This window comes from Arachis stenosperma, chromosome 6 (genome assembly GCF_014773155.1).
Source record: "Arachis stenosperma cultivar V10309 chromosome 6, arast.V10309.gnm1.PFL2, whole genome shotgun sequence".
Classification (NCBI taxonomy): domain Eukaryota; kingdom Viridiplantae; phylum Streptophyta; class Magnoliopsida; order Fabales; family Fabaceae; genus Arachis; species Arachis stenosperma.
In genome coordinates, this window is record NC_080382.1 from 140,256,035 (window position 1) to 140,277,085 (window position 21,051).

At 28.2% G+C, this 21,051-nt stretch overlaps 3 protein-coding genes across 4 annotated transcripts; 2 read left to right on the forward strand and 1 right to left on the reverse strand.

Annotated features, from left to right (window-relative positions):
* Positions 1-980: 980 nt before the first annotated feature.
* LOC130936094 (probable receptor-like protein kinase At1g80640) lies at positions 981-8,929 on the forward strand. 2 transcript variants are annotated; one of them, XM_057866081.1, is made up of 10 exons: positions 981-1,207; positions 1,597-1,770; positions 1,871-2,115; positions 2,713-2,845; positions 2,988-3,051; positions 3,347-3,443; positions 3,624-3,726; positions 7,220-7,338; positions 7,420-7,509; positions 8,359-8,929. In XM_057866081.1, exons 1-10 carry the CDS (start codon positions 1,057-1,059, stop codon positions 8,542-8,544), a joined length of 1,362 nt encoding a protein of 453 aa, XP_057722064.1. In that variant the 5' UTR covers positions 981-1,056; the 3' UTR covers positions 8,545-8,929. The 2 variants fall into 2 exon arrangements, with proteins under 2 accessions (XP_057722064.1, XP_057722065.1); XM_057866082.1 differs by lacking the exon at positions 981-1,207 and adding an exon at positions 1,358-1,384.
* Positions 8,930-9,901: 972 nt separating this feature from the next.
* LOC130935900 (aspartate aminotransferase P2, mitochondrial) lies at positions 9,902-14,582 on the reverse strand. The gene is made up of 12 exons (XM_057865814.1): positions 14,342-14,582; positions 14,075-14,155; positions 13,914-13,955; positions 12,998-13,192; positions 12,776-12,814; positions 12,600-12,689; positions 12,401-12,509; positions 12,196-12,305; positions 11,699-11,842; positions 11,340-11,506; positions 10,798-11,062; positions 9,902-10,388 (listed from the first exon to the last, which is right to left on the reverse strand). Exons 2-12 carry the CDS (start codon positions 14,153-14,155, stop codon positions 10,257-10,259), a joined length of 1,374 nt encoding a protein of 457 aa, XP_057721797.1. The 5' UTR covers positions 14,342-14,582; the 3' UTR covers positions 9,902-10,256.
* A 2,972-nt stretch (positions 14,583-17,554) lies between these two features.
* Positions 17,555-20,603, forward strand: LOC130935628 (DEAD-box ATP-dependent RNA helicase 38-like). The gene is made up of 8 exons (XM_057865457.1): positions 17,555-17,777; positions 17,888-18,181; positions 18,363-18,590; positions 18,790-18,855; positions 19,225-19,629; positions 19,721-19,844; positions 20,082-20,167; positions 20,328-20,603. Exons 1-8 carry the CDS (start codon positions 17,619-17,621, stop codon positions 20,397-20,399), a joined length of 1,434 nt encoding a protein of 477 aa, XP_057721440.1. The 5' UTR covers positions 17,555-17,618; the 3' UTR covers positions 20,400-20,603.
* Positions 20,604-21,051: the final 448 nt, after the last annotated feature.

Sequence of the window (21,051 nt, forward strand, 5' to 3'; positions counted from 1 at the left end):
GGAAGATTCAGTACCCATAGGGGATACTTACTGGATTTCGCTAATGCCTAATTTTAGAGATGATGGGGAATCTTAATGTGTTTTGTAAAAAAAAATAAAAAAAGAGTGTAGTTTTATTGAAGAATAATATGTTGTTGAAGGTAATAAATAAACTAATGGGTTTTTGGGTTTCTTTTTTATAATTTTATAAAAAAAAGTGATTAGTAATATTAGTAGATTTGTTAAAAAAATTGAATTATAGATATAAAGTCTAACAAATAAATAATTAAGATTTGTTTAATTTATAAAGAATATAATATTTTTTTATTAAAAATTATGTTCTTAGTTTAAAAAAATTAAGAGTATTTTTAAAAGTTAATTAAAATATTAATATAATTTTATATATTAACAAATATCTATATTTAATACTCTTAATTTTAATTTATCAAATATTGTTGCTATAATTTTTTGAAAACCATCTTTAAAAGACAAAGTTTAATAAACTATTTTTATAAACCAAAATTTTACCAAATTAGATCTTAAAAACTTTGCAAATTGCAAGAATGTAAATTTGTGTTTAAAGAATTTTGAACCAAGTCTAAAAAATTTAACCATTTGAACCAACTTCAACCACAAGTAAACTATTAAGAGAGAGACACAAGAGAAAAAATAAAAATCATAAAAAAAATAAAAAAATAAATCTTTAATTTTTTATCTTGAAGATAAATAAATCATCGATTAATTAAAAATACAAAATGTCTTTCATTTTTTAATATATAAGACATCTAAATCTTTATAAAGAACTGATTTGTCCTTATATATTTTAAATGAAAAAACTTATCATATTTTAAAACGTTGAAAACTTTTTTATATTTTAACACACATTCATTCACTTTCATTTGAGTGGCTCACACATACAAAAGTGTGTTTGTTTTATGCGTGCGTCTGTGTTTTCCTTTTCATCCTCAAAAATCCTTTTGCATTCTTTCATTTGACATAATCCTTTTATCTCTTTAACTCTTTTCTCTCTGTCTCCATAGGCAGACATTTACATAACAAAGAAAACAAAAGAAAATAATGAAGCTTCTTACAATAATGCTACTCATGTTGTTCCTTATTCTCCACAAACCAAGTTTCCTTCTTTCTTCAACAATTGATTACCCTTTTGCTCCTTCACCTCAAATTCAAGTCATTTCTACATCAATGGCTTCTTCACCTTCATCCCCTGGTACTTACTTCTACTCATTCAACACCTATCTTTCTTTCTCTTTCTATTTGTTTCATTTTCTTTGTCTTTTTCTTCTTCTTTCTTCCATTTGTTGTCTTTATCACTACCTGCTCCTTCTTATGACATTTCTATTTCCAAGAGTTTCAAAATTTAAATTTCAAAAAAAAAAAACATATGGTAAGCACTTAATGCAGATAATGTGTAGTAACTCCTTTACTCATTAGTCTTTTTACATGTCTTTGAATGTTTGGATCCTACTCTTCTGCTTAAACTCTCTTAATTTGTCATTAATTGCTTGAAATTAGACTGATAATAATAATAATAATAAGGATATTTCTTTTATTTATTTATTTTTTTGCTCACACTGTTATTTAATATTTATTGAACAGTTTTTGAACAAGAGAATGAAAAGCAGGGCATGGATTCACACAGGAAAATGGTGATAGCTTTTGTTGTTGCCAGCACTGCACTTAGTGCACTCATTTTATGCCTCTTATTCTTCTGGATTTATTATCATACAAGCCATTCATCAAAATCCAAAAGGACAAGTGTTCAAAACTCAGGTACTTCTTATTTAATTTGTCTTTTCACTATTCCATTTCAGAGATTTATTCTTTTTTTATTTTTTCAACATTAAATTTGTTTCTTTTTTCTATTTTGAAGGGCAAGATGCTGAGAAAGGGGCATATTTGAGCAAATTTAGTTCTATAAAGATGGTGGGTAAGAAGGGTTGTGTTCCAATAATTGATTATAAGCAAATAGAAAAGGGCACAAATAATTTCAAGGAGAGTAATATTTTGGGGGAGGGTGGTTTTGGATGTGTTTATAAGGCTACTTTGGATGATAATTTGGATGTTGCTGTTAAAAAACTTCACTGTGAAAATCAATATGCTGAGACAGAATTTGAGGTAATGCTGCTCATAATCTTTCTTTCTCTTCCATAATTTAGTTTTTTTTTTCAATTTTGTTGTGCACCTGTATTTTGTTAACAACTAATATAAATTCTTTTTGTTTTGTTTCTTAAAAACCAATTTAAATATATAATTAGTTAATGAAAACAGTTGATTTTGTCTGGTTGTCAAAAATGTCTAATATACTAATAGAAAAAGTATAGTTAAACAATTCATAACCAGCCAATTTTAAACAGCTTCAATTAATAATTATTAATTTTATATTTTTTTAAAAAAAATTAAATAATTACTAATTAATGACAATTAATTAATATGGAGTGCAATTTAAAAATGTTTGTTGGCTAGACCTAGCAGGGTTGATACTAATGATATTTTCTGATTATCCATTTTTTTATGAAATATTTAGAGTTTAATTACTAATATTATTATTAGTGTGAAAAATGTTTTACAACACTATTATTCAATTAGATATTGATAAAAACTTTTATATGATAATTATAAGTGGTTAAATTGAACACTTCTATTGATGGTGTAATAATAATAATATATGACTAAATATTTGTTTAAATATTTAATAGCTTGATGACTTTGCAGAATGAGGTGGAATTGTTAAGTAAAATTCAGCATCCCAACATAATTTCTTTATTGGGTTGTAGCAATGATGGCATTACAAAGTTTATTGTCTATGAATTGATGCACAATGGATCATTGGAAACCCAATTACATGGTAAAACACCTTATCTTAATTTTATTTTAATGTTACCTAGTAGAGAAACAAATTGAAATAATAATAGTAATAATGAGGCCAATTATTAAGAACATATACTAATTAATCTCTATATTTTCCCGAATTTTGTGACTATGTGAAGGACCTTCTCATGGCTCAGCATTGACTTGGCATATGAGGATGAAGATTGCTCTTGACACAGCAAGGCAATAATAATCTTACCTAATCAATTCTTTATCTTCCCACTTGTTATTTGAATAATCTTATTATATACTAATAAATATGTCTAATACCTTAATATGAAAAGTTAAGCTTTTAAATTTCTAATCTATTCATTATAGAGCCCAAAAGAGTTTTAAATTTTCACATTAAAGTTTTAGGCATAAATTAAGTTAAGTATATTTATTTTTGTAAGATTGTAAGATATTATTATAACATATCATTTTTCTTGTTATTTATTTCCATTTGTGTTTAACATAATATTGATTGATGTTTAAGCAGAGGATTAAAATATCTGCATGAGCACTGTTACCCTGCAGTGATCCATAGAGATCTGAAATCTTCTAATATTCTTTTAGATGCAAACTTCAATGCAAAGGTAAACAAGACAAATACCATGTTGAAATTACTATATTAATTTTTTATTTTTTATTTTTTTGCCAATTTCTACTATACATGTAGCAATATTATGTTATTGCATTTACTAAAATTTAATTTTACTTTTGTGCTCCCATTACACACTTATACTTATTTTGTGAATATTAATCAATATGATCAGATTTGTGATTTTGGGCTTGCCGTAACTGATGGGTCCCAAAATAAGAACAACATCAAGCTTTCAGGCACATTGGGGTATGTAGCTCCAGAGTATCTTTTAGATGGTATGCCTACTCAACTTTTATATAAACAAAGCTTTCTTGTTTGCATTATTATTAGGGTTTTTTATTTAAATAAAATATTTGGGTTCCTATATTACCTGATTTCCTAAATGGTTTTTTTGAACGTGAATCCCTTAAACCATATAATATATAAATTGTCCTAGAGTTGTGTGTTTTAATGAATACATAAATCATTGTACCCTGGGATGATTTATGCATGAATTGCATAGGTGAATAAGGCATAAATCGTCCCAGTCCACTGTGTGTTACGAATAACACGTAAATCGTCCTAGCCTAGGATGATTTATGCATTTTAACCTAAAACACTCTACTCTGGCACGATTTACGTGCTTCTTCCTAACCCTCTACCCCTAGCACGATTTACGTGCAAATCCCAAACCCACAAGCCCCTAGAACGATTTTTATTTGTATTTAACAATAATTTTTTTAATTTAAAAATTAATTTCTAATCAACATTTAACACTTGATTATTAGTAAAAATTATATATTAATTTTATAAAAAATATAAAATAATATATACTATTTTTAAAAAATTAATCATTTAATCTTTGATTTTTCATAAAAAATAATTAATTAATACAAATAATATTTTAAAAACTAAAATTTTGGAAACAAAATAAAATTATTTTAAATATTTTAATATTTTAAAATAATGTTTTTAGTTACAAAAATTCTTATATTTTGTGACAAACAAACAACTTGTTACAAACAATATTAAATTTTGTGACAAATTAATTTTTTATTACAAAATAATTGGAGTTTTTAAAATAAATAAATATTTTGTTACAAAATATTTTGAACATTTGCATCAACTTCATTTTTTATTACAAAATATTATAAAATTTTGCAACAACACACTGATTCGTTACAAAAGCCAAAATAATTTGTAACAAAAAATAAAATTATTACAAAATATCAAAACATTTTGTAACAAATTGTATTGTTGTTACAAAATATTATTATTATTATGTAACAATCACTAATTTTTGTAACAATTTTAAATTTGTTACAAAATTTTTGTTACAAATATTTTATTTTCTTATAATATATATATAATCAAGCCCATAATGTGATTTACATAAATATTTGTGTAGTAGAATATTCTAGAACAAATAAATAAGTCAACACAATATAAATTTAATGAATAAATATATGAAAATTAACTTAATTAATATTAGTTTATTTTTTATTGTAAATTAATTTTTTATTTTTATTTTTTTAAATTTAAAATTTAAAATTTAAAATAAAAATAAATTAAAAAAAATTGTAACTTAAAAATTAACTTCTTAATTGAACTCAAATTGGATATAGTAGTAAATATGGTGTGATTGCATAAAAAAATGGTTGTCATATATTAAAGAAACACATGTCTTTTTACTCTAGATGAGTTAGAATTTGAATTACACATAAAAGTTATCACATAAATCGTTCTAGGAGCTTGTGGGTTTGGGATTTGCACGTAAATCGTGTTAGGGGGTAGAGGGTTAGGAAGAAGCACTTAAATCGTGTCAGGATAGAGTGTTTTAGGTTAAAATGCATAAATCATCCTAGGCTAGGACGATTTACGTGTTATTCGCAATACACAGTGGGCTGGGACGATTTATGCCGTATTCACCTATGCAATTCATGCATAAATCATCCCAGGGTACAATGATTTATGTATTCATTAAAACACACGACCCTAGGACGATTTATATATTATATAGTTTAAGGGATTCACGTTCAAGAAAACCATTTAGGGGAATCAGGTAATATAGGAGCCCAAATATTTTATTTAAATAAAAAACCCTTATTATTATTAGTTTAATTTTTTGGATTAACTCTAAGTTCATTATCAAGCCACTCTTCATTTTTTAAGTTTGATTCCAATCTTTTTTCCTAATATGTACTTAGTTGTTATTCTTTCCAATATTAATTGTTCTTTCTTTTTTACTTTATTTGGTATCAATTAATTATGAGTAAATTTTTGTTTTTGCTAATAAAAATTTAAAAAGACTTGACAAATCTTTTATGAATGAAAGGAAATTTTTGTGTGACAAAAATATCTAAATATAATTTTATTCGTAGATAGATTTATTAGCATTTTAAATTTTTATGAGTGAAAATAAGAGTTTATTCATCTTTATGAGTATAAAGTTATTTTTTATTTATTAATAAATTTTGAATTTTTATAATTAGAAATAATAATTTACTCATTATTTACTTTAAAAAATATTCTGGTATCTTCCAACTTTTTCAAAAGTATGGTACTTTGTAGGAATCAATAGTTAATAAGATCAATCCACGTATGCTCTTTTTATTTAATGAAGTAAATTTATTTTAAAAATAAATATAGTAGATACATCCATCCATTAAATAATAATATCCATTTATTAGTCAGATTGTGTTCACAAGTGTCTCTAACTTAAAAAAATATAAAAAACAAAATAAAAAAAACTTGTTTGTTTGTTTCATTTATTGTGTACTTATTCATAAACATAGAATATTTTACCTAATACCATTATCACAAATGTCTTTTTCTTTAAATAAATTCATGTTTTCTAGTATCTTTGTATTTATATTCCGAGAAAATCATGACTAACAAGGAAATTCCAGTATGTTTAACAAAAATTGCAAAGTTTTCAAGTAAGCAGATCCAAGATAACATTTCTTTTGGACCTAAATGATCTGTCAAACTTGTGGTGTGTTCTTGCATTGGGAATGTAGCAGCTGCCCCAAGTGACCTAGCAACTCTAATAAAATAATACATTATTAAATTGCTTATGTTGTTTGTTACACTTTGCAACTCATGCATGGTTTGCTCTAGTTGCTTCTTGTCAGTGATTTAAAAATAATATATGATCATAACTACTAACTAGTTTGGTAAGCCCTGCATACATTGAGTGAGGTGGAGGATTTGATTATTGTCTCAAAGATGGGAAACATTGCAAGGTTTTTCCTCAGTTAAAAATTTAATTAATTTGGTGTGGGGTTGTTATGTAGTTTAATTATTGTCCTTTCTGAGTTAAAACTATAAATTAAACTTTCAGATATAAATAAGAGTTTACTTTAGAGTAAGTGTTAAGACTGTTATGCCAACGAGGTATAACTCAAATGGTATAAAAGAAGTGTTAAGACTGTTATTAGTGGAAATTTTTTAATTTTTTAATAAATATATAAAAATTTGAATTATGTATATTTTTTGTAAAAATGTTTCAGTTGAGAATTTTAACATGTGTTTTTACAATATATATTACCTAAATTCTATAAACAAATTGAATTATTTTTCAATAATTTTTTAAGGACATGGAATAAACAGCTAGAATTCCTACTAGTTTGACTTCTTGGAACAATATTTTTGTTCCGATATTTAATTAAGTTTTATGTTGACAAAGGTAGTTAATTTTTATAGTATCTAATTAGATATTGTAAAAAAATATTGGATTATCTACTAATAAGGAGATTAAAAGTAGATTATATAATTATTTGATTGCAGGTAAATTGACTGATAAAAGTGATGTGTATGCTTTTGGAGTTGTGCTTTTGGAGCTTCTATTAGGAAGAAAGCCTGTGGAGAAACTGGCACCATCACAATGCCAATCTATTGTCACATGGGTACTAATTTTGTTTTTAATTCAAAGGATTGAAATTGAATTTGGGATTTGAGTGACATATGGAAATTCTTGATTATTGCAGGCCATGCCACATCTCACAGACAGATCCATGCTTCCAACTATTGTGGACCCTGTGATTAAGGATGCAATGGATCTCAAGCACTTGTACCAGGTTTGAGAACCTAGTCAAAATTTAGACATAAATTTCAGTTTTTATGGATTACCCTTTTTGGCAATTACATTCATTATCCTATGTTTACTCTAGAGTTAGTAAAACGTTCTTGCATTTGTATATATGAATTCAGTTTTAATGTATTATCAGTGCAAAACCTTTTTAATCAACTCTCACTTTTGTCTCTAACAAAAGATATAAAAGGATAAATTTGTTATTTTTAAATTTTTAAAGACGAATTTATCTTAAGGTGATTTTAGTTAGAGAAAAAAAATTTGAGATTTACTCAATGTCATTTTGAAAATAGTATTTTTCTCTTGTGGAATAAGGTTAAGTGCATATATATTTGTATATAAATACATATGTTATTGAATTCATTTTTAATATATATTTTGTATTTCAACATGTATTTTATACGAGTAACTAAGACGGGGGCACAGAAACAGTGAGGGAGAACACAAACTTTGGGGACCATTATTGTGTTTGGCTACTAGTGGTTAGAATTTAGAATGAGAATATCTTAAAGGGGCAAAATAGAAATATACAAGGAAAAGAAGAACAAAGACATGTTGAAAAAACAATTTCATTAATCAGTCCAATCCCTCCCTCTCAATTCACATCCTTGCATGGCCACAAATTTTTGTCCCTTAATATTGCATGTCCTAGTAATCAAACATCTTTTGTCCTTTGTTTTCATGTCTTTATTGTCTTGGATTCCTAGGACAATAGCCAAACAGAACCTTTGATATCTAATGTAACTCAAAAGATAAAATTAAATAATAATAACTCTTTAAGCATCAAAATTATTTTTATTATGCTATATTGAAAGCCTTTTTTTTTTGTGTGTAGGTTGCTGCCGTGGCTGTGTTGTGTGTGCAACCGGAGCCGAGTTACCGGCCGCTGATTGCGGATGTTCTGCACTCACTTATTCCTCTTGTACCTGTTGAGCTTGGAGGAACACTCAGAGTTCCACAAGTGACACAACAAGTTTTACCAATTGATGATGTTGCTGAGAATTCAAGTCACTCAATTTGAAGACAAGACAACATCACATAGTGATAATAATCCAGGGCATGTTTTTGTCATGCTGCTAAAACCAGTTAGGCTTAGGCCTAATAATCAAGGTAGGAATTCTAAACAGAGACATGATAATTAGGGTCTGTTTGGTTTCTGTTTTTATTTTCAGTGTTGCAAGAAAAAAAGTGAAATAAAAAAAAATAGAGATCCTCCCATATTCCCTCCAATTTTCACTTTTTTTTTTCCTGCAAAATTTTGATAACTAGAAATATTGAAAATGAAAATCGACCAAACTTGTCTTAAGCCTAAATGCTGTATAAGAGGATGAGAATGTTCATGACTAATGTAAAGAATAAACTAATTGCACATTTTGTGAGAACATTTTGTATATAGTGGCACTTTCTTTTGGAACAACGAATAATTTCAATGATCCTATTTTCTTGAGATATTTAAATAATCAAAAGCAGTGTGTATCAATATTGAGAACAAGAATTTACATGCAGGTCTATCAATTTATTTATGTATAATAAATTATCATTTCACTAAATCATTAGAAGTAAAAGTGATGTGGCTGATTTTATTCTATGGTTTATTTGGAAACCGGTTCCTTGGGAGTGGGACCAAGATAAATTAGGGAAGATCAAAGATATTTTAATATGGTAACTTCTATGAGGATGAGTGACTGAGTGAGGCATGCATCAATTCTGTTAGAATGCGGTTCTATGGTCCATGCAAGAACATGGTTCTTGACTCTTGAGTATAAAGATTTTGCACCTTGTTCTCTCTGAAATAGAACTAACACATGTAAACTAAAATAACGAATGAAGTGTTGAACTTACTTAAGTTCCATTGTGCTAAAGTTAACTAGTATTAATTCAAATGCGCAATATATATATATATATATATATATATATATATCACCTAACATCTCTCAATTTAGTTTTTGGTAAATAAGAAATTAGCCACAAACATTGCATACATTTAGTTCTTAAGGATCAAATCTAGGACATTATCTTTAAGCAAGCCAAATAATTAGCACTTGTGTTAGCATATTTAGGTATCATGGTTTCCAATCAATTATTTATTTTATTTGGATCTTTTGTATACACCTTTTAAATAATGTGTGTGTTTTGACAAAATTTAAATCAAATACACAATCACTTGTGTAAATAAAAAGAACAGTACATTTTGTCATACTATTTTGTCATACTGAATTAATTTTTAGAAAACTGATTTTTTGACAAAAAGTTGATGGTTTACTCCTAAAAGAATAACAACACGGGTTGACATTTTTCTATCAAAATAAATTATTTGATCATATACTAAAAGCAGGATTATAAAGAAAGAAAGAAAAAGAAATTCGAAACATAAAAAGAACTGATAACATCTGAAGCACATATAGCAAACAAAACTACTGTTATTAACATAATCTATTCAATCTTACAAACCATAAATGTTAAGGAACAGACTCATTATTCATCAAGCTTTAGATTCAACTTGCTTCAAGTCTATGAGAAGCTAACTCATTATGCATCAACACTTTGATTCATACTGCTATAACTTTAAAGGTTACAAAATTTCCTAAGTGTCCTTCAGGTACATGCATGTGTGGCAAATCAATGCACACATAATTGTATTATTGTTTTCAGGTATGTCACCCACAGTGGTTTGCTATATAACACTCACCAAAAATAGAAGTTTTGGTTATGGAGCATATTTAACTAGAGTTTTCAGCTGACATTATGGTATGAATCAATGATAGCATCAGCCAAGTATTCACATTTGGCCAATGACAATCCTGCCAGTGAAATCCTTCCATCCTTTGTCATGTATACATGCCACTTATTGGTCATATTGTCACTCTGATCAACCAAGAGGAGAAAATCATTCAGCAAATACAACAACAACAACAACAAAGCTTTGTCCCGTTAGGAGAATAAGAATAGCAATATAGCTACATAAAATTACATATTGATATCATGACAAATTACTCTCATTCCCCTCAAGTCCTTAACATTATGTGATATTATACTGAGCATGCTTTGGTTCATCATATCTACATTAACCTCCTCTTAGTGTCAGATTTTAAAAATACTAGAGAGGACAGTGTCATATTTTACTAAATATAATGGTATTTAGGGTAACGCCATCTATATCTTGAGAGATCATAATAACTTTTTGACTGGGAGCAAAACAAAAAAAGACATAATTTACCCTTCATATTAAGATATAGATTCAAAGAAATGAGAGAAGATAAGGTGACTCAAATACCTGGTTCTTGTTCAAGCCTGTGTATGAGAACATGCCTATCTGCTTAAGTATGAATGACCAATCTTTCCCACTCTTATCTTTTGAAGAAATACTATCATATAGCTTCTGCCTGACATTCTTTATCCTTCCAGCCATCATCTCCATCTCCGCTTTCCATTCATCAAAAAGGATAGGAGTTCCAACAACGTTGGCGACAATCCTGGCCCCATGAACTGGTGGATTAGAGTACATTGGTCGTGCTAGCCTCTTCAATTGGCTCTTTACCCTGAAAAGGCATATGAACAGAATTGTGGATTATATAATCAACATTACCAAGGCATAAATAAAATCAACGATATCTTTCTTAAAATGATTGAGCATTTTGTCATGATGATGGTTTCATATCAATATAGCATCAGATTCCAACTATTTCATGCTACTTGTACTTAAATCACCTTGCCAAAAAGGGAATAAACATGAATGAGAAGTAAAGAAAGTAGACTGATTCAATCTTTTACTTAAACCATGATTAAAGAAAACAATTAAAGCTCAATTCATCATACCTTGTTGCAGATTCAGAAGATGATGAAATGACATTCATTGCTCCAATCCTTTCAGCATAGAGACCAAGATTTTTACTGTAAGATTGGGCAACAAGAACCTCCATGCCACGTGCCACAAACAATCTCACAGATGTTGCATCTTCATCAAGGCTTCCACTAGCAAATCCCTAAAAATTTAAACCATTTAGAATATAGTAACATTGTGAAACAGATTATATATAATATCTACCATTTATAAAAAGTATCCATATTTTTATCTACAGCGATTATTTTTCACAATTTCATATGCAAATAGTGTTTTGATACAAACGATACAAAAATGAACTAAAATAATTGCTTATTTACCAAAAGATTTGTACCTGGTAAGCAACATCGAAAAATGGAATGTGGTTCTTCTGTTGAATTACATCTGCTATTTTTTCCCACTGTTCAGGTGTTGGGTCAATACCAGTTGGGTTATGAGCACATCCATGAAGTAGCACAAAAGTTCCTTCGGGGGCTGCCTATGAAAATGGAGAAGTATACAATTAGGCAAGAAAGCACTTCCATACAGAATAGAATTGAGCTTAAAAATTAAATGAGAAAATTTGTGTTTCTATTTCTTATTCAAATTTCTATCACTAAATCAATTATTTGTCAAACACAATTTTACAGTGCAACAACATATCTTAATTAAAAGAATGATATTGATTATATACTTCAAGTGAACGTTACATTTGGAAACAATACATCAATTTTGATAATAAAAGAAGAAAGCATAACAGGCATAAAAAACTAAGATAAATGAACAAGAGAGAAAAAGACTAACTAGAAAGTACAACAAAACACAGTTCTTAATTCTGAATTAGGATATAACCTTGATATCTTCTATCATGCCCTCAAAATCCAAACCAACTGTCCGGGGATCATAATAACGGTACTCAGCCCATGGGACCCTAGCATCATTAAAAATATTCTTGTGATTACCTGCAAGACAGTATTGTTAGCTATGATGAATGAATTCCCATTTTTTTCTTAAAGGTAATGATTAAGTTGACAGAGGTAAGGAATGAATTGCACACCCCAGGTGGGAGCCGATATCAAAACTTTTGACCCGGGAAAATATCGTTCTATCAGAGCTGCTCCTAGTCTGAGAGAACCGGTTCCAGAAAGACCTTGGACAGTAGCAACCTGAGTGTATTTTGAAAAACAAAAGAACAAAGAAATAAAACATTGATTTTTACCCTATCATAAATAATAATCACTGAATCCACTACGTACTCTTTGTTCTTTGATTGCAGGGTTGTCTGCTCCGAGTAACAACTCTGCTGTTGCCTTATTAAATGCAGCCAAACCCTCAATAGGGAGATACTGCATATACAAGTTAAATCATAGTCAATAATCTACCGGGAAATTCCATGATAGACACAAAAAGCATATGATGCAAAGAAAATTACCTCTTTGTTGTCCCCTCTCTCCAGCATAAGATTCTCTGCCTACATATTCAGGAAGAAAAAAAAATATCAGATCAATCATCAATGTTCACTCAATTTTGAAAGTCCAGGTTTTTTGAACAAGAAGTAAAATTAGCAACAAACATATGACAACAGTTATAAAAAAAAAGGATGAAAATAAGTCATCAAATCACTGCATCACACCATCAAGGAAAGAACATAGACCTTCTTCACAACATTAAGCACATATGGCTGTAGTTCCTCTGTCCTGTAGGCCCCAACTCCAAGGTTGAGCTTGACATCATTTGTGTCTGCTCTAAATGCTTCTGATACTCCAAGAATTGGATCAGGAGGAGCCATCGGAATGCCCTCAAATCGAGAAACATTAACTGCAACAGTCATAGAGATCCGTCCAGAAGACTGCAAATAAACATGATTCAAACCAGATTTAAAAGGGGGGAGGGGAGAAGAAAAAGAAAAAAAGAATTCAAGATCATGAAAAACTTGTATGTCTATTCACCCTCATGGTTACACCTTTAAATCACAAACTTATAGTTTGTCAAAATTCAAATATCAACAGAAAAGGGGGAATATAATAACTCTCAATTTGAATTGAGTTTTGAACATCAACAACAAAGCCGTATGTCACCAAGTGGAATTGGATCATACAACACTGAAGATCTAGTCATAACATGTCTATCCTCATGCCACTAAAGAATAATCATCTTTTAGTTTGAATTGAACAATTAACAAAAAGTTGCAAAAATGAGGATATTACTATTACAACAACAACAAAAACAAAATCCATTCCTCACTAGGTAAAGCCAATTACATGAATCAAACAACGTCACTGTATTTTGTTGATTAAAGTGAGTATAATTTTACAAAAAGAAAAAAAAAGTATAGTTGCTGAAAAAAATATTACCAAGTCTTACCCAATTGATCAAACAGTAATAACTAATCAATAGTGAACCAACCAACCAAAGCAAGGAAATTTTTTTTATGCAAAAAAAAAAAGAAAAAAAAAAAGAAAGAAACAATTTAACAAAAAATTCCAGTAATAACTAATAAGGTTGTTCCCTGGGACATAGTAACAGTACATAGTAACCCTTGAATTTGAAGAAAAGTGTAAAGTATTTACCTTGCTAAATCTCAAAGTACTTCCTCCAAGCTTGGCCTTTCCCTGTTCAACTCAACACCAAAGTTCAATACCAGTTATTTTCTTTTCTTATTTTTAATAAAATAAAAGAATTTAATTATTAAAATGTGTGTATTGGTGCAATTTCTGAAGAAAGGGAGTACCTTGTGGGTTTCGTTAATCGACACTGAAGAAGCATTGGGAGAAACACACTGTGTAGCTACGGATAGCACTGAAGATGCCATCTGCAACAAATTCAAATTAGAAATTAACAATTCAGAATATAGAATAGAAACTGTTGATTAGTTAAAAAGAAATTATTAGGATGATTAATGAAACAGAAGCAAGTAGAATATTTGAGGTGTGAATAATTATTAATCATTAATAATTCATAATTAAGAGATAAAAAAAAAAAAGGTAAAGTGGCGTACCGAAGCGAAATGGGGTTGAAGAAGAGAAAAGCTAACTTCAGAATGAGATCAAAGTTAAGAATTTATGAGTAAAGAGTGTGAATGAGTGTAGTGACAAAGTGAAGAAGCGGAGAGAAAAGAATATGGGCGAAGAGATCGAAGTTAGAAGAGCCTCACGTTGTTTGATTTATCACCTTGTGATTTTATAAATGTTTATAATAATGTTATGATTATAATATAAGGTTAGAACTTTAGATATGATGTCACCGGGATTTTGATTTGTGATGCTGCATTGCTGCCCTATAATGTATTCTTATAATATTGATTTTTGTTTAAGGGTATTCTTGACAATTCACACGGGATTAATGTAATGTTTGGATTGGTAAGCTACCACTGTACTAGTATGAGGTAGACTAAAATTGAGTTTATGAGAATTTGAATTTAAAGTTTTTTACAACTTGTTTAAAAATTTTTAATGATAAAAAATTGAATTGAATTCTAATGTTTGAAATAAAATAATAAAATTATAGAATTGAATTAAATTTTATTAAATATTTATTAAATGAATTAAAATTTTATAGTAAATAATTTTATTTTTTATTAATATAATATTATATTTAAATAATAAATATATTTATTTATTAAATTATATAAAATAATTAAAAAATTATAATTAAATTTTTTTCAACTAAAATTTGTTTATCTCTTTATAAAAAACAAAAATTGGTTCAATTTAAAAAATTAAATTTTAAACAATATTGTTATTAAGTTAAAAAATTAAATAGTTTTCTGTTCTTCATAGTTGATTTCAACGACAAACTAATAACAAAAAATAAACATAAATTATTAAAAATCAACTTGTTAAATGGTATAATGATATAATAAATAAAAAAAATTAATTATTAACAATAAATTATAGCAACTAATTAAAGTCTTATCTCCATTTAGCTCTATTCACTTTCACTCCTTACTTATGGCTTTTGGACGTGGTTTTGAGCTCATGATCGCCAAGAAGACGATATTTTAGTTATTATTTTAGTAATTGCTTACGAGTTCATGAATTGATGTTAAAATTGACTAAAAAGAAGTACTTCTCGTTTGATTCAAGTGTGAGGTCAAAACAAAGAATATTCAATTTATTTGTTGTTTTTCACTTAATCCAATTTATTTGAACTTTAATTGATTTTTTTTCCTTCGTTATTTTTTTTTTTTGAATTTCACAAAATTAAAATAGCTTATTTCATTTGATGCTTGAGATTAAAAAAATTGAATAAATGTTAGCGTAAAATAGCGGAACCTAAATATAAAATTTAAAACAATAATAATATGTTTTTTTTAATAAAAATAAATGTTGCCATAAATAGATTAGAAAATAATAATTTATTAATTTGTGATAATATATTAATTTACAATTATAATTAATATATTATTACCCATAAATAGATTAGAAAATAATAATTTCGTAACAAAATAATCATTCAATTTGAATTACAATTAATTGATTGATAGAAATTATAATAAATTATATGATATTTAAATAATTAATCAAATTGAATAATATATTAATATAATTAATTTATTATAATAAATTGAATTTGATGAGGTAGAAGAAATAAATCGAAAAATACTATCAGAAACATGCCACGACAGTTTTATCATTAAATGTAGAAATTTAATTTTTATATAATAAAATAGATATTTACAGATCATTATATTAAACACATATTAAAAAAACACACTAAACAAAATAAAAGCATCAATGGTAAAATATAACCTAAAAAATCACTTAAATTCAAAAAGAATCTGTGATGAATTATAATAAATCTATATATGAGAAGTAAAAGTAAATAAACAATTAAAAATAAAATAAAAGAAGCAATTAAAAAAAGAAAAAGAAGATAGAAAAAATAATGTGTGGAATAGATAAATATGTATTGCAATAGAAGATTAATATAATTAATTAAGACAAAGGATGAAAGAGAAAAATCAAAATACAATCTTATTAAAAAAAATTTCAAAAAGAATATTTTAAAGAAGAACCTATTAACCAACTTTTATAAAAATATTACAGAAAAGTTAAATTATTTTTAAATAAAATAATAATACCCTTAAGAATAAATAAAAAAAATTAATATAAAATAAAACCATAGAAAAATATTAACAAAATTAAGATAAAAAAATAAAAATTATAAATATTTTACCTGAAGTACAATAAATAAATAAATAAATATATATATATATATAATAATAATAATAATAAAATAATAATAAATTGAATTAATTGAGTTCATTTATTTCATTGCTTTATATATTATTTATTAAATAATTTAATATTTATCTCGATCAAATTAAATAATAAATTAGTTATAATTAATTTGGTATAGTGAATCAAATAAAATTTAAAATAATTTGATATTACTCTAATTAAATTAAATATTTGAAGTTATGATTAATGTAATTTAATGAATCAAATAAAATATTAAATGATGAAATATTTATCCTAATCAAATCAAATTACGTAATTGATTAGTTATAATTAATATAATTGAATGAATCAAATACATTAAATTGAAAAATAATTTAGTTAATTTGTATCTTAAGGGCATATTTTAAAAATATTTATTTTTTAATAATTTTTATAAAATATTTTTTATAATATTTTTAACGTATAGTCTAAAGACACAATTATAATAACCCATTAAAAAATACTTAATTGATTAATACAAATAATTAGTATAATTGATTTAGTTCAATAAATTAAAAGAGATAAATGTAAAAAGAAGAGATAAAGAAAAAGTAAAATTATAAAAACGTGTAGCCATTAAAAGGTAATAAAATAGCATGTACTGTTATTCTATTATGTGCTTGTTTGGGCGTCATTATCTTGATAAAAAAAATCCTTTTTAAAAAAGATTTTTTTTATTTTTTAGCATGTTTGACAAATTTTTTGTAATAAAAATAAAAGTATTAGAAAAATAAAAAACATCTTTTTTGAGAAGTTATTTCTTAAAAAAAATATTTTTCATATAATAAATAAATAAATAAATACTTTTATATTATTATATCTAAACATAATTAATAAATAAAAAAAATTTACATAAAATACTCATTCATAAAATTACTTTTACTTTTTAGTAAAACTTTTTTAAAAAAGATAACTAAAAAAATCTTTTCTTAAAAGTACCCGGACAACCCTATATATAGAGATTAGCCCATGACATTAAAGGCTGCTCAGTTTGTTTCTCTCTCACACTTCCACTCTCAGTCCACTTTCTCTATTCTCTCTACGCACACAACCATGTCTGAACCCGCCGTCACCGACGATAAAACAATCACCACCACTACATTGGTTCCATCTAGCTTATCGCCGTCGCTCAACATCGACGAATTATCGATCGACGAAAACAAGAAACCTCCGAAGCTATTAGACGATCCGGAAGACTCCAATATCCAAGCGGTTCGATCTCTTTTCTCCAATCACGACTTCTCCATCTCGCGATTTCTCAACTCCTCAATTTCTCATCAGCTAGGGTTTACACTTTTTTAACTTTTGTTGATTCGGTGCAGGTTACTTCTGGCGACACGCCGTACACCTCGGCGGCGAGGTTCGAGGACCTGAACCTGTCAGAGGAGCTTTTGAAAGGACTCTACGTTGAGATGAAGTTTCAGAAACCGAGCAAGATCCAAGCTATAAGCTTGCCGATGATCTTGAATCCGCCGCACCGTGATTTGATCGCTCAGGCTCACAACGGTTCCGGCAAGACCACGTGCTTTGTTTTAGGGATGCTTAGTCGTGTGGATCCTTCGACGCAAGCTACTCAAGCTCTCTGCATTTGTCCAACGAGGGAGCTTGCTATTCAGGTATACTTTTTGATAGAGAAGAAAAATATCGCTTTCTAAAAAAGGGTAGAAAATTAATTCGTCTCAACCCTGAGGATGTATTTTTTCAGAGAAGTTTATCGAGACATGTTAGTAATAAGACTTAACAAAAAAGTGTATCTACTTGAAGTGTGAAGTGATTGGTTTTTTCTGTGTGTCTTAGAACACTGAAGTTCTCCGGAAGATGGGGAAGCACACAGGGATTAGCTCGGAGTGTGCCGTTCCGACAGATAGCAGGGATTCAATTTCAATTCAAAAACGGAAGGAAATTAAGGCTCAGGTGGTTATTGGGACTCCTGGCACCATCAAGAAGTGGATTTCTTTCAAGAAATTGGACTTGACCAGATTGACGATTCTTGTCTTTGATGAGGCTGATCAAATGCTTGCTGAGGTAAGTTTTGCATTCTGATGAAATGTAATGCGATTGCTTTTAGTTAGGATTTAAAGTTTCATTGTAGTTTAGAATTGTAACTTGAAGTTGTGATGCTTCTCCGCTTATGTGGAGGATATAGAGGGTGAGAGCACTAGTAAATCACTTGACTCTTATGAACTGTGAATTTCCTAAACAACTATGAACTGTGTTGTTGCAGGATGGTTTTAAGGATGATTCCTTGAGGATAATGAAAGAAATAGAAAAATCCAATTCTAGCTGCCAGGTTTGTTGAACTGCCTCTCTTATAGTCTGCATGCATGTATGCAAAGTTCAATCCATTCGAGAATTCTTCTCTAGATATAAAGATGAAACGTATATCCTAATTGACTGCTTTAATTAGGTTGCAAGTTGTGTTGAAGGAAAATATAATTGTTCCTTGATATTTGAGAAACTTCTTATTTGTGCAGCTGAACAATTGCATCTGCTTAAATGTACCGTGCCATTGCATCTTCACGTTAATGATCTGAATCATTGCATCATTACTTGAATTGATTTATTGGCCTAGATGTAATTTCTATGCATTTAGTTCAAATATTTGGGTATACTTGTGTGAGGTGTTGATATGTATATTTTTGTTTCTTTTAATCTCCAGGTTCTTCTATTTTCTGCCACATTCAATGACATTGTCAAGAACTTTGTTGAGAGGACAGTTAAAAAGGACCATAATAAACTTTTTGTTAAGAAAGAAGAGCTTTCTTTAGATGCTGTGAAGCACTATAAAGTGCACTGCTCTGATGAGTTGTCGAAGATTGAGGTGATAAAAGATTACATATTCGAATTAGGAGAAAATGTGGGCCAAACCATCATATTCGTGCGCACGAGACAGAGTGCAAAAATGCTGCACAAGTCACTTGTCGATATGGGTTATGAGGTGACTTCGATACAAGGTGCTCTTGACCATGAAGAGAGAGACAAAATTGTCAGAGAGTTTAGAGATGGTTTGACTCAAGTTCTTATATCCACGGATGTTCTTGCTCGAGGCTTTGATCAGCAACAGGTGCTGAATTTGTTCAATTTTCTCTCCTCCTTTTCCTTTCTTTTGTGTGTATTTTCTTTTCAAAGTAATGACATCCTACAATTTTATTTAGGTCAATTTGGTTATCAACTATGATCTCCCAATAAAACATACTGCAGAGTATACACGGGAATTTGAGCCTGATTATGAGGTGTACTTGCACAGAGTTGGTAGGGCTGGTCGATTTGGCCGCAAGGGTAAGTTCTTGTTCAGCGTAATGTACTAATACATCTTTACTTTCCACTCCTAAACATATAGACTCTTAGTTGGACTTGTAACTTATTATGAACTTTGTTAGGCCACAGAATTTCTTAACATACAACTTTTAGTTTTTATGCTTTCATTCCAAAGGAAACTAATTCCAGATTTTGTTCTTCATATTGATATTTTCAGTGATAATGCAAAATAGTAACTTGTTTCATTTGATCCTACAGGGGCTGTGTTTAACCTAATATATGATGAAAAAGATGAAAGGCTGATGTCAAAGATCGAGAACCATTTTGGCACCCGTGTATCAGAGGTATGTTATATCATGATGGTTTTTGGGCTATGATGCTCGATAGAGTATGATGGAACATATTTGAATCCGCAGAATTTGATTATGGCTTAGTATGCTTGTGGAAAGAGTCATTGAACATACCCATCTTCAATAACTCGTGTTTCATGTCAATGAAATGCAGGTACGAGAAAAAAGTGTTGAAGACTATAAAGCTGCCCTTAAGGAAGCTGGTTTACTACAAGGTCAATTATAATGTACAGATCTAAATTTATACAGATTTTATAGAGATTCCATTTTAGTCACAATCTAAGTGACACATGTATATGATGATACAAGAGTGATGTAAGTTAGAGAAATATCTTATCAGAATATTTTAATACCATTAGTTAGTTAAGCATAGGATTATGCTAACCACGTTGGAAATGCAGATTTTGAAAAATACACAAATATTTGTATTAATTGATTGATATTAATTTATATATCTCATAATTAATTAGGGATGAAATTTTAAAATTCAAACTAAATTATAAAATTTATTATTTTTTAATGTTCACAATCAACAACCACACTTTTAAAAATATTTCTATAATAGTATCTATAGTTTTATATTATTATTTGCATTACATTATAATACATAATAATTAAATCAATTTAATTATAATAGTATTGATATTAATTTGGATAACTTTTGTAGTATTAATATATCTATTATCGGATATATATGATTAAACTTTATAGCTAAAATCTTGTTAACATATTATCATTATGTATTTCTAAGCTAAACAAAAAAAATTTATCTAAAAAGTATCACAAAAGGCATTTGTTATCGGTCTATTATTAATAGTAAATTTTGTAAATTTTTTTTAGAAGTATTGATTTTTAACTTTTCAATAGAAGTTTTTTTA